We start from the raw sequence: 12,357 nt of genomic DNA, 5'->3' as shown, positions 1-12,357 counted from the left end.
CCCCCCAAGGGCTCTATTCCTGCCCCCCTCCCCAAATGGGGTCTGTTCCCCCTCAATGGGGGTCTCTCACCCCCCCCAGGTGTCTATCTGCTCCCCCCAGGGGGTCTGGACCCCTCCCCAGGGGTCTGTTCCTGCCCTCCCTCCCCAAATTGGGTCTGTGCCCCCCCCAGGGGTCTGAACTCTTCCCCAGTGACCCCCCTCAGAGGTCTGTTACCCCCCCCAGAGGTCTGTTACCCCCCCCCCAGAGGTCTGTTACCCCTCCCAGGGGTCTGTTACCCCCCCCAGAGGTCTGTATCCCCCCCAGAGGTCTGTTACCCCCCCCAGAGGTCTGTTACCCCCCCCAGGGGTCTGTATCCCCCCCCAGAGGTCTGTTACCCCCCCCAGAGGTCTGTTACCCCCTCCCAGGAGTCTGTTAAGTCCCCCCAGGGGTCTGTACCCCCTCCAAGGGGTCTGTTACCCACCCCCCCAGGGGTCTGTTACCCCCCCCAGGGGTCTGTACCCCCTCAGGGGTCTGTTACCCCCCCCAGGGGTCTGTACCCCCCCAGGGGTCTGTACCCCCCCAGGGGTCTGTTACCCCCCCAGGGGTCTGTTACCCCTCCCAGAGGTCTGTTACCCCCCCAGGGGTCTGATCTTCCCCCAGAGGTCCGTTACCCCCCCCAGGGATCTGAACCCTTCCCCAGTGACCCCTCCCAGGGGTCTGTTCCTGGCCCCAAACAGGGTCCGTTCCCCCCCGCCGGCGCTTTTGGTCTCTCCCGACCCCCCCGTCCCTTTCCCTCTTGGCCCCGCCCACCGCCGACCACGCCCTCTTCGGGACCCGCCCCCTCCCGGCATGCGCTGTTCTGATTGGCTGCGCGGGCGGACGCGCCCATTGCCCCGGGGGGCGGCCCAGCCCCTTTCCTGTCCCCCCGCTTGTCTCCCATTGGTCCGGCCGGGAGGGGGCGGCGGCGTTGATTGGTCCGGGCTGAGTGGGCGGTGGCGCTGATTGGTCCGGGCGGGGCTCGGCCCCGCCCACCCGGAAGTGCCGGTCCGGCTGCAGCGCCCGGCGGAGGGTCCGGAGGGTGAGGGGGGGGCGGGGGCGGCTCGGGGGGTTTTGGGGAGTCTGGGGGGGTTGGGGGGCAACACGGGACTGGGGGGGATCGGGGGAGGGTCAGGGGGGCCTGGGATGGGGGGCCGAGACCGGGAGGTGACTCGGGAGGACCGGGGGGCCTGGGGAGAGTCTGGGGGGGTCCAGGACCCGGAGGGTTCGGGGGGGAGTCTGGGATCTGGGGGACTCTGGGAGGGGGTGACCGAACCCCCGGGGGGTCGTGGCCGGGTCTGTATTTCCTGGTGGGAGGGGGCGTGGTGGGGGGGTCCACCCGCCCCTTCACCCCCTTCCTTGGGGGTCTCGGGCCCCCCCCAGGCTCGGACCCCCCCCCCCCAGGCTCGGGGCCCCCTCCCGGAGCCTCAGCGCCCCCTCCCCTTCCAGCCCCCAGCGCAGCAGCACCGCAGGACCCCCCCTCCTGGGGCGGGGGGCACCGAGCCCGCCACCCCCCCGCCACCCCCCCCGGGGCGCCCCCAGACCTCCCCCCAGACCCCCCTCGGACCCCCCCGATGCCGCTGGGCCTCGGCCGCCGCAAGAAGCCGCCGCCGCTGGTGGAGAACGAGGAGGGGGCCGGGGGGCGCGGGGGGGGCCCCGGGCGAGCCCGGGGGCGCCCCGGGGGGAGCGTCGGGGGTCGCGGCCCCCCCCCCCCGCGCTGCGGCCGCGCCTCGTGTTCCACACGCAGTTGGCCCACGGGAGCCCCACCGGGAGGGTCGAGGGGTTCAGCAACGTCCGGGAGCTCTACGGCAAGATCGGGGAGGCCTTCGGGATCCCCCCGGCAGAGGTGGGCGCGGGGGGGCCGCGGGCGAGCGGGGGGGCACGGGGGGGGCTGAGAGGTGGGGGGTTGGAGGGGTTTGGGGGCATCCCTGGGGTTGGGGGGCACGGGGGGGGGGCTGTGGGAGGGGGGTTTGGGGGCATCCCTGGGGTTGGGGGGGACTGAGGGATCCCCCTCCACCTACCTCAGCTGGGGGGGGGGGCTGAGGAATTCCCCCAGAGATGTGGGGGCTTGGGGGGCACCCAGGGGTGGGGAGGGCAGGGGGGTCCTCCCAGGAGAGGTGGGGGCTGGGGGGGTTGAAGGATGGGGGGTCTGGAGGGGTTTGGGGGCATCCAGAAGTGGGGGGAGCTGAGAGATGGGGTTTGGGGTCCCCTCTGGCTGCTGGGGGGTCAGGGGGGTTCAGGACTGGGGGTTTGGGGTCCCCTCTGGCTGCTGGGGGGTCAGGGGGGTTCAGGACTGGGGGTTTGGGGTCCCCTCTGGCTGCTGGGGGGTCAGGGGGGTTCAGGGCCGGGGGTTTGGGGTCCCCTCTGGCTGCTGGAGGGTCAGGGGGGTTCAGGGCCGGGGGTTTGAAGTCCTCCCCAGGGGCTGGGGGGTCAGGGGGGTTCAGGGCCGGTGTTTGGGGTCCCCTCTGGCTGCTGGGGGGTCAGGGGGGTTCAGGGCCGGAGGTTTGGGGTCCCCTCTGGCTGCTGGGGGGTCAGGGGGGTTCAGGACTGGGGGTTTGGGGTCCTCCTCAGGGGCTGGGGGGTCAGAGGGGTTCAGGGCCGGGGGTTTGGGGTCCCCTCTGGCTGCTAGGGGGTCAGAGGTGTTCAGGGCCGGGGGTTTGGGGTCCCCTCTGGCTGCTGGGGGGGCTCAGGGTCAGGACGTGGAGGGGTTTGGGGGGCCCTGGGGCCATTGGGGACCACCCAAGGGACAGGGGGCCACCCTTGGGGGGTGACTTGGGGTGGGGGAGCTGTGGGAATTGGGGTCGGGGGACCCCAGGGGGGCCTTCATGTCCCACAAGGGGGCCCCCCGGGAGGGGGGGAGTCCCACCTGTCCTGGGGGTCCCCAGCACGGGGGTCCAGGTGTCCCGTGGGGGGGTCCCCTGGGAGGGGGGGGGTCTCACCTGTGCCCCCAGGGCTCCCAGGTGGCCCCAAGCAGCTCTTTCCCCCCTCTCCCACCCCCCATGTCCCCACAGGGAGTGTCCCCAGGTGCCCCCCAGGTGTCCTCAGCCCCCCCTCCCCAAGTGCCCCCCACTGTGCCCCCGTGTCCCCCCCCTCCTGCCATCCCTGGGGTCCCCCCGGGGCCCCCCAGGTGCCCCCTCTCCTGGATGTGTCCCCAGGTGTGCCCCCTGTGCCCCCTCACCCCCCCTGACACCCCCCAGCCCTCCCCAGATGCCCCCTCCGGGTGCCCCCCCCACCCTGATGCCCCCCCCGTGCCCCCCAGATGCCCTGCAGGTATCCCCAGGTGTCCCTCTGACCCCCCAGCTGCCCCCGAGTTGCCCCCCATGTACCCTCCCTGACCCCCTGGTGCCCGCAGGTGCTGTTCTGCACGCTGAACACGCCCAAGGTGGACATGGAGAAGCTGCTGGGGGGGCAGATCGGCCTCGAGGATTTCATCTTCGCCCACACCAAGGGCCGCGCCAAGGACGTCACCGTGGAGAAGAGCGAGGACGCCCTGGGGCTGACCATCACTGATAACGGGGCGGGGTACGCCTTCATCAAGGTGAGACACACCTGGCACACACCTGGGGCACACCTGGGACACACCTGGGACAGGTGACACACACCTGGGGCACACCTGGGAGAGGTGACACACACCTGGGGCTCACCATCACTGATAATGGGGCGGGGTACGCCTTCATCAAGGTGAGACACACCTGGGAGAGGTGACACACACCTGAGACACACCTGGGAGAGGTGATACACACCTGGGGCTCACCATCACTGACAATGGGGCGGGGTATGCCTTCATCAAGGTGAGACACACCTGGGACTCACCTGGGACACACCTGGGAGAGGTGACACACACCTGGGGACACACCTGGGGACACCTGGGAGAGGTGATACACACCTGGGTACACCTGGGGCTGACCATCACTGACAACGGGGCGGGGTACGCCTTCATTAAGGTGAGACACACCTGGGGCAGGTGAGACACACCTGGGGCACACCTGGGTACACCTGGGGCTCACCATCACCGACAACGGGGCGGGGTACTCCTTCATCAAGGTGAGACACACCTGGGACACACCTGGGACACACCTGGCACAGGTGAGACACACCTGGGGCACACCTGGGGACACCTGGGACACACCTGGGGCACACCTGCCTGGGGCACACCTGGGGCTCACCATCACTGACAACGGGGCGGGGTACGCCTTCATCAAGGTGAGACACACCTGGGGCAGGTGAGACACACCTGGGGACACACCTGGGACACACCTGGGAGAGGTGACACACACGTGGGGCACATCTGGGACTGACCATTACTGACAACGGGGCGGGGTATGCCTTCATCAAGGTGAGACACACCTGGGGCAGGTGAGACACACCTGGGGCACACCTGGGGACACACCTGGGAGAGGTGACACACACCTGGGGACACACCTGGGGACACACCTGGGGCTCACCATCACCGACAACAGGGTGGGGTACGCCTTCATCAAGGTGAGACACACCTGGCACAGGTGAGACACACCTGGGGACACCTGGGACACACCTGGGGCACACCTGGGGCTACCTGGGACACACCTGAGACCGCATGAGCCCAGGTACTCTCAGTATCCCCAGGTGACCCAGGTTGACCCCGGTACCCCCAGGTGACCCCCGGTAGCTTCAGGTGCTTCCCGGACCCCCAGGTGGCTCCAGGTGACCCTGTATGACCCCAGGTGACCCCTGGGGTAGCCCTCAGACCCCCAGGTGCCCCCAAGTGCCCCTCGGTGACCCCACAGGACCCCAGGACCCCCAGATAGCCCCTGTTGGCCCCAGGTGACCCCATAAGACCCCAGGACCCCCAGATAGCCCCTGTTGGCCCCAGGTGACCTCAGGTGGTCCCAGGTGGCCTCAGGACCCCCAGGGGATCCAGGTGCTCCCAAGGGGCTCCCAGATGATCCCAGGTGTCCCCAGGACCCCGTGGTGTGCCCAGGTGTCCCCAGGACTCCCAGGAGCCTCCAGGTGCCCCCAGGTGCCTCCAGATGCCCCCAGGACCTCCAGGTGTCCCCAAAACCCCCGGGTGCCCCCAGTAGCCCCTTTTGACCCCAGGTGCCCTCAGTACCTCCAGGTGACCCCCAGTAGCCTCAGGTGCTCCCAGGCCGCCCAGGTGACCCCTGGGACTCCCGGGTGACCCCAATTGACCCAGATGGTCCCAGGTGACCTCAGATGAGCCCAGGACCCCCTGTTGACCCCAGGTAGCCCCAGCTGACCAGTTGGCCCCAGGTGCCCCCGGGGTGACCCTCAGGTGCCCCCAGGGTGACCCTCAGGTGCCCCCCCAGGACCCCGGAACACCCAAATAGCCCCTGCTGACCCCAGGTGATCCGGGTGGTCCCCGTGGCTCCAGGTGTCCCCAAGTGCCCCAGAGTGACCCCAGGTCCCCCCACATTGGCACCGGGAGCCCCAGGTCAACTCCTGACCCCCCCAGGAGGCCCAGGGTGACCCCAAGTGCCCCAGGGTGACCCCAGGCCCCTCCGGGACCCCCCAGGTGCCCCAAGGTGACCCCAGGAGCCCCGGGGTGACCCCAGGCCCCCCTCGGGTGACCCCAGGTGCCCCAGGGTGACCCCCAAGTGCCTCAGGGTGACCCCAGGAGCCCCGGGGTGACCCCAGGTCCCCCCACGTTGACACCAAGAGCCCCAGGTTAACTCCTGACCCCCCCAGTAGCCCCAGGGTGACCCCAGGAGCCCCAGGGTGATCTCAGGCCCCCCCAGGCTCCCCCCAGGAGCCCCAGGGTGATCTCAGGCCCCTCCAGGATCCCCCAGGAGCCCCAGGGGGACCCCAGGCCCCTCCAGGATCCCCCAGGTGCCCCAGGGTGACCCCAAGTGCCCCAGGGTGACCCCAGACCTCCCCAGTAGCCCCAGGGTGACCCCAGGAGCCCCAGGGTGATCTCAGGCCCCCCCAGGCCCCCCCCAGGAGCCCCAGGGGGACCCCAGGCCCCTCCAGGATCCCCCAGGTGCCCCAGGGTGACCCCAAGTGCCCCAGGGTGACCCCAGACCTCCCCAGTAGCCCCAGGGTGACCCCAGGAGCCCCAGGGTGATCTCAGGCCTCCCCAGGCCCCCCCCAGGAGCCCCAGGGGGACCCCAGGCCCCTCCAGGATCCCCCAGGTGCCCCAGGGTGACCCCAGACCCCCCCTTGGTGACCCCGTGCCCTGCCGCCCCCGCAGCGGATCCGGGAGGGCTCGGTGATCGCGCGGATCCCCCTGATCGGGGTCGGGGACGTCATCGAGGCCATCGACGGGCGCAGCCTCGTGGGCGCGCGGCACTTCGAGGTGGCCCGGCTGCTGCAGGAGCTGCCCCGCGGGCACTGCTTCACCCTGCACCTCACCGAGCCCCGCCGCGCCTTCGGTGGGTACTGGGGCACTGGGGGGCACTGGGGGGGCACTGGGAGTGCTGGAGGGGCACTGGGAGGGCTGGAGGGGCACTGGGAGGGCACACTGAGGGCACTTCGAGGTGGCCCGGCTGCTGCAGGAGCTGCCCCGCGGGCACTGCTTCACCCTGCACCTCACCGAGCCCCGCCGCGCCTTCGGTGGGTACCGGGGCACCGGGAGAACTGGGGGACACTGGGGGGGGCAGTGGGAGTGCTGGGGGGGCAGTGGGAGTGCTGGGGGCACTGGGAGTACTGAGGAGGCACTGGGGGGGGCACTGGGAGTGCTGGGGGGGCACTGGGAGTACTGAGGGGGCACTGGGAGTACTGGGGGACACTAGGAGTGCTGGGGGGCACTGGGAGCACTGGGGGGCACTGGGAGCACTGGGGGGCACTGGGAGTGCTGGGGGGTACTGGGAGTACTGAGGGGCACTGGGAGTGCTGGGGGGGGCACTGGGAGTGCTGGGGGGACACTGGGAGACTGGGAGTACTGGATGGTACTGGGAGTACTGGAGGGCACTGGGAGTGCTGGGGGGCACTGGGAGTACTGGGGGGGCACTGGGAGGGCACACTGGGAGCACTGGGAGGTGACTGGAATGGTGCAGGAGCTGCCCCGCAGGCACTCCCTCACCCTGCTCCTCACCGAGCCCCACCGCGCCTTCGGTGGGTACCGGGGCACTGGGGGGCACTGGGAGTGCTGGGGGGGCACTGGGAGTGCTGGGGGGCACTGGGAGCACTGGGGGGGCACTGGGAGTGCTGGGGGGCACTGGGAGTACTGGAGGGCACTGGGAGTGCTGGGGGGGCACTGGGAGTACTGGGGGGTACTGGGAGGGCACACTGGGAGCACTGGGAGGTGACTGGAATGGTGCAGGAGCTGCCCCGCGGGCACAGCTCCGCCCTGCACCTCACTGAGCCCTGATGGGCCTGCAGGGGCACTGGGGGTGCTGGGAGCACTGGGAGGTGGTACTGGGAGCACTGGCAGGTGGTACTGGGAGCACTGGCAGGCGGTATTGGGAGCTGGTACTGGGAGGTGGCTGGGCTGCTCCAGGAATTCCATTTAGTGGGCACTGGGAGTGCTGGGAGGTGGTACTGGGAGCTGGTACTGGGGGGTGGCTGGGCTGCTCCAGGAGTTCCCTTTAGTGGGCACTGGGAGCACTGGGAGGGTACTGGGAGCTCGGGGACACTCCTGTGATCTGGGGTCCCCCATCCTGCACTGGGAGATAACTGGGGGACCCCAAAATGTTGGGAGGGAGCTGAAGGGTCCCACAGTGCTTTGGGACCCCAAAACCCGAGGGCCCCCCAGTTCCCCTTCACCCCTCTCCATGCCTGGCGGGGGGGGGCCCAAATCCCACCCTGTCATTGCCAGGGGGTGTCCCCAAATCCTGCCCCCTCCTTAGGGGGTGTCCCCAAATCCCACCCTCTCATTGCTGGGGGGGATCCCCCAAATCCCCCCTCGCTGCCCCCCCCGCCCCGCTGACCCCCCGTGTCCCCCCAGACATGATTGCCCCCCGCTCGGGGGGGGGCCGGGGGGGGGCCCCCCCAGGTGGGCTCGGGCCGGGGGACCCTCCGACTGCGCTCCCGTGGCCCCGCCACCGTCGAGGAGCAGGTAAGGGACCCCAAAAGGGGGAGGGAGGGATGGGGGGACCCCCAAACCTCCCCCCTGACCCCCCTGACCCCCCCAGCCCTCGGCCTTCGAGGAGCGGGCGGTGGCCAAGGTGGACGATCTGCTGGAGAGTTACATGGGCATCCGGGACAGCGAGCTGGGTGAGCCCCCCCAAAACTTCCTGCGACCCCCCCAAACCCCCTCTGAGACCCCCAAACCCCCTCTGAGCTCCCCAAACCTCCCACGGGGCGTGGGACCCCCCCTAAGCTCCCCAGGCTCTGCTGGAAAGTTCTGTGGGCATCCGGGACAGTGAGCTGGGTGAGACACCCCCCCACCCCAAAAAATACCCCTTGGGACCCCTCCGGGACACCCCCAAAACTCCTCTGGATTGTGGGACCCCACCCAAACCCCCCAGAACGCCCAAAGCCCCCTCGGGATCCCCGGGACCACCCAACGCTCCCCCGGGCTCTGCTGGAGAGTTCTGTGGGCAACTGGGACAGGGGGCTGGGGGAGACCCCCCAAAAATACCCTCCCCAGGACCCCCAGGATGTCCCCAAACCCCTTCTGGCCCCCCCAAAGTCCCCCCCGGGCATGGGACTCCCTCCCACCCCCACAAGGACCCCCGAAACCCTCCTGGGCTCTGCTGGAGACTTCCAGGGGCGTCTGGGACAGTGAGGTGGGGGACACCCCCCAAAAATACCCCTGGGACCCTCCCAAAAACCCCCTGTCCCCCCTGTCCCCTGACATCCCCCCATCCTCTGCTGTCCCCCCCATCCCTGCAGCCTCCACGGTGGTGGAGCGGGGCCGTGTCTCCCTGTGTCTCCCTGTGTCCCCTGATGTCCCCTCACATCTCCCTGTGTCCCCTGATGTCCCCTGATGTCCCCCCATGCTTCCTGGCATCCCCCCGTGTCCCCTAATCCTCCCACGTCCCCTGACATGCCCCTGTGTCCCCCCCATGTCTCCTGCCATCCTCCTGTGTCCCCCTTATCCCCTCATGTCCCCTGACATGCCCCTGTGTCCCCCCATGTCCCCTGACATCCCTTGGTGTCCCCCCCATCCCCTCATGTCCCCTGACATCCCTTGGTGTCCCCCCCATCCTCTCATGTCCCCTGACATCCCTCCGATCCCCCATATCCGTGCCCTCCCCTGGTGTCCCCCCTTATTCCCCCTGCCCCCTGCCATCCTCCTGTCCCCCTCTGTCCCCTGCCCTCCCCTGTGTCCCCGTGTCCCCAACCCTGACTGCTCTGTCCCCTCCTGTCCCCCCTGTCCCCTGCCCTCCCCGGTGTCCTCGTGTCCCCCAGCCCTGACTCTGTGTCCCCTGTCCCCCCTGTCCCCTGCCCTCTCCGATGTCCCCCGTTATCCCTCCCTGTTCCCTGCCCTTCGCCGTGTCCCCGTGTCTCCAGCCCTGACAGCCGTGTCCCTCCCTGTCCCCAGCCCTGACACTGTGTCCCATGTCCCCCTTGTCCCCTGCCCTCCCCGGTGTCCCCCAACCCTGACTGCTGTGTCCCCCCTGTCCCCTCTGTCCCCCGCCCTTCCCTGGTGTTCCCCCGTGCCCCCCAGCCCTGACACCGTGTCCTCTGTCCCTCCCCCTGTCCCCTGCTGTCCCCGGTGTCCCCAGCCCTGATGTCCCCCCGCTGTCCCTGCTGTCCCCGGTGTCCCCAGCCCTGATGTCCCCCCGCTGTCCCTGCCCTCCCCAGTGTCCCTAGCCCTGATGTCCCCCGCTGTCCCCGCAGCCGCCACGATGGTGGAGCTGGGCTGTATCTCCCTGTCCCCCCTCATCCCCTGCCCTCCCCGGTGTCCCCAGCCCTGATGTCCCCCCCCCCGTCCCCTGCCCTTCCCGGTGTCCCCAGCCCTGATGTCCCCCCCCCCGTCCCCTGCCCTTCCCGGTGTCCCCAGCCCTGATGTCCCCCCCCCCCCGTCCCCTGCCCTCCCCGGTGTCCCCAGCCCTGATGTCCCCCCGCTGTCCCTGCCCTCCCCGGTGTCCCCAGCCCTGATGTCCCCCCACTGTCCCTGCCCTCCCCGGTGTCCCCAGCCCTGATGTCCCCCCGCTGTCCCTGCCCTCCCCGGTGTCCCCAGCCCTGATGTCCCCCCGCTGTCCCTGCCCTCCCCGGTGTCCCCAGCCCTGATGTCCCCCCGCTGTCCCCGCAGCCGCCACGATGGTGGAGCTGGGCCGGGACGCTCGGGACCCCGACGCTCTGGCCGAGGCTCTGGACTCGCAGCTCGGCGACTTCGCCTTCCCCGACGAGTTCGTGTTCGACGTCTGGGGGGCCATTGGGGACGCCAAGGTGGGGCGCTGCTAGAGCCCCCCACCCCCCCAGAGGGGACCCCCGGGATCGGGGACACCCCCCAGGAATGGGGAACGACCCCAGGACTGGGGACACCCCCCAGGAATGGGGAACAACCCCGGCATGGGGGACACCCCCCAGGAATGGGGAACGACCCCGGGATCGGGGACACCCCCCCCCTGGATCCGGGGACCCACCTCAGGAATGGGGAACCCACCCCAGAAATGGGGAACCCCCCCCTTCTCCCCAAAAGAGACCCCCTGGACCAGGGACACCCCCCAGGAATGGGGAACATCCCCTGGGAATGGGGAAGACCCCCCTAGGAATGGAGAACAGCCCCCGGGGTCAGGGGACCTCCCCCAGGATTGGGGGGTCTCCCCTAGGACCAGCAAATCCCCCACCCCCTCCCCAGGACCAAGGATCCCCCCCATGGGGAACCCCCGGGACCAGGAACAACCCTTGGGACTCGGGAACATCCCCCAGGACTGGGGAACCCCCCCAGGACCAGAGAACCCCCCAGGGATAGGGGACCCCCCTGGGGTCAGGGGAACCCCCCCAGGACCAGGGAACCCCCCCAGGGATCGGGGACCCCCCTGGGGTCAGGGGTACCCCCCGAGGATCAGGGGACCCCCCAGGACTGTGCCTGTCCCCTACTGTGGGGGACCCCCCCAGGGTTGGGGAATCCCCCCAGGAATGGGGACCCCCCCCAGGCCTGACCCCCCCCTCCCAGGACTGGGATCTCTCCCCAGCTGCTCCAGGCAGGGACCCCCATGATTGGGGCCCCCCCCGCTTGCTAATGGGCCCCCCAAAAGCTGGATCCCCCCAAATCTGCTGGAGGTGGGGGACCCCTAAAGTGCCCTCAGCGCCCCCGGGGAGGCCCCCCCAAACCCCCCCTGCCCTCAGGACCCAGGTGTGTGTCCCCCCCCCAATTCCAAACCCCCCAAATGAGTTGCCCCCCTCCAAACTGGGCCCCCCCAATGGACCTGGTGTGTCCCCTCCTGTCCCTAGACCCCCCCCGAATTATTTACCCCCCCCAATGGACCTGGGTACCCCCCCAACTCCAGACCCCCCCCAAATTACTTGCCCCCCCCCACCTGGGACTCCCCACTGCATCCTGACCCCCCCCAAGGGACCTGGGTGCCCCCCTCAAAATCCAGACCCCCCCCAATTAATATCCCCCCCCATGGGACCCCCCACTACATCTGGTGACCCCCCCGAGGGTTTGGGTGCCCCCCCCCAGGTGGTCTGGGCCCCCCAAGAGGTGGATGCCCCCCTATTTTTTAGGACCCTCCCATGACCTGGGTGCCCCCCCCCAAATGGGACCCCCCCAAAGCACTCCTGGGCATGAAGCCCCCCCCAAACACCCCCCTCACTCTGGGGGTCCCGGTGCCCCCCCCGACACCAATGCCCCCCCCACGGGGGAGGCTGTTCCCCCTCTAGGGGCTTTTTTTTTTTTTTGGGGGGGGCAGGGGCTGGAGCAGCCCAGGGACCCCCCAAAATCGGGGACAGCCCCCCCCCCTCCCCGCTGTGCCCCCCCCGGTGCCAATCTGAGCCTGTCACACACTGTCACACACTGTCCCCCACCCCCCCGCACTGACATCTCAGGGGGGTCTGGGGGGGCCCGGCCCCTCCCCCCGCCCGTGTCCTCGTCCCCGGGGGGTCCCGGGGGTGCCCCTCCCCCCCGGGATATTTTTGTATCTTGGTGAAAAATGATTTTAACATAAAAAAGAGAAATCGGGGGCGGCTGCGGCTCTTTGGGGGGACCTTTACACCCCCTTTACACAGCCTTTACACACCTCCTACACACCCCTTACACACCTTTTACACACCCCTTACACAGCCTTTACACACCTTTTACATGCCTTTTACACACCCCTTACACACCCTTTACACGCCTTTTACACGCCCCTTAAACATCCTTTACAGGCCTTTTACACACCCCTTACACACCCTTTACACACCCTTGCACAGTCACAGCCTTGCACGCCCCTTGCCCAGCCCCTACACAACCCTTTACGTGTCCCTCGCACACTCCTTCGCTCGCCCTCCCACGGCTCTGCCCGGCC

At 69.5% G+C, this 12,357-nt stretch overlaps 1 protein-coding gene across 1 annotated transcript; it reads left to right on the top strand.

Annotated features, from left to right (window-relative positions):
* Window positions 1-1,509: 1,509 nt before the first annotated feature.
* Window positions 1,510-12,029, top strand: GIPC1 (GIPC PDZ domain containing family member 1). The gene is given in 8 exon segments (XM_064643607.1): window positions 1,510-1,711; window positions 1,714-1,862; window positions 3,369-3,554; window positions 6,204-6,384; window positions 7,899-7,939; window positions 7,941-8,009; window positions 8,086-8,167; window positions 10,155-12,029. Coding segments are annotated over 8 exon segments (981 nt in total). The 5' UTR covers window positions 1,510-1,590; the 3' UTR covers window positions 10,307-12,029.
* Window positions 12,030-12,357: the final 328 nt, after the last annotated feature.

Source organism: Pseudopipra pipra, unplaced genomic scaffold (genome assembly GCF_036250125.1).
Source record: "Pseudopipra pipra isolate bDixPip1 unplaced genomic scaffold, bDixPip1.hap1 HAP1_SCAFFOLD_47, whole genome shotgun sequence".
Taxonomy (NCBI): domain Eukaryota; kingdom Metazoa; phylum Chordata; class Aves; order Passeriformes; family Pipridae; genus Pseudopipra; species Pseudopipra pipra.
Note: the sequence above shows the minus strand (reverse complement) of the source record. Positions and strands in the feature narration are given on the sequence as shown.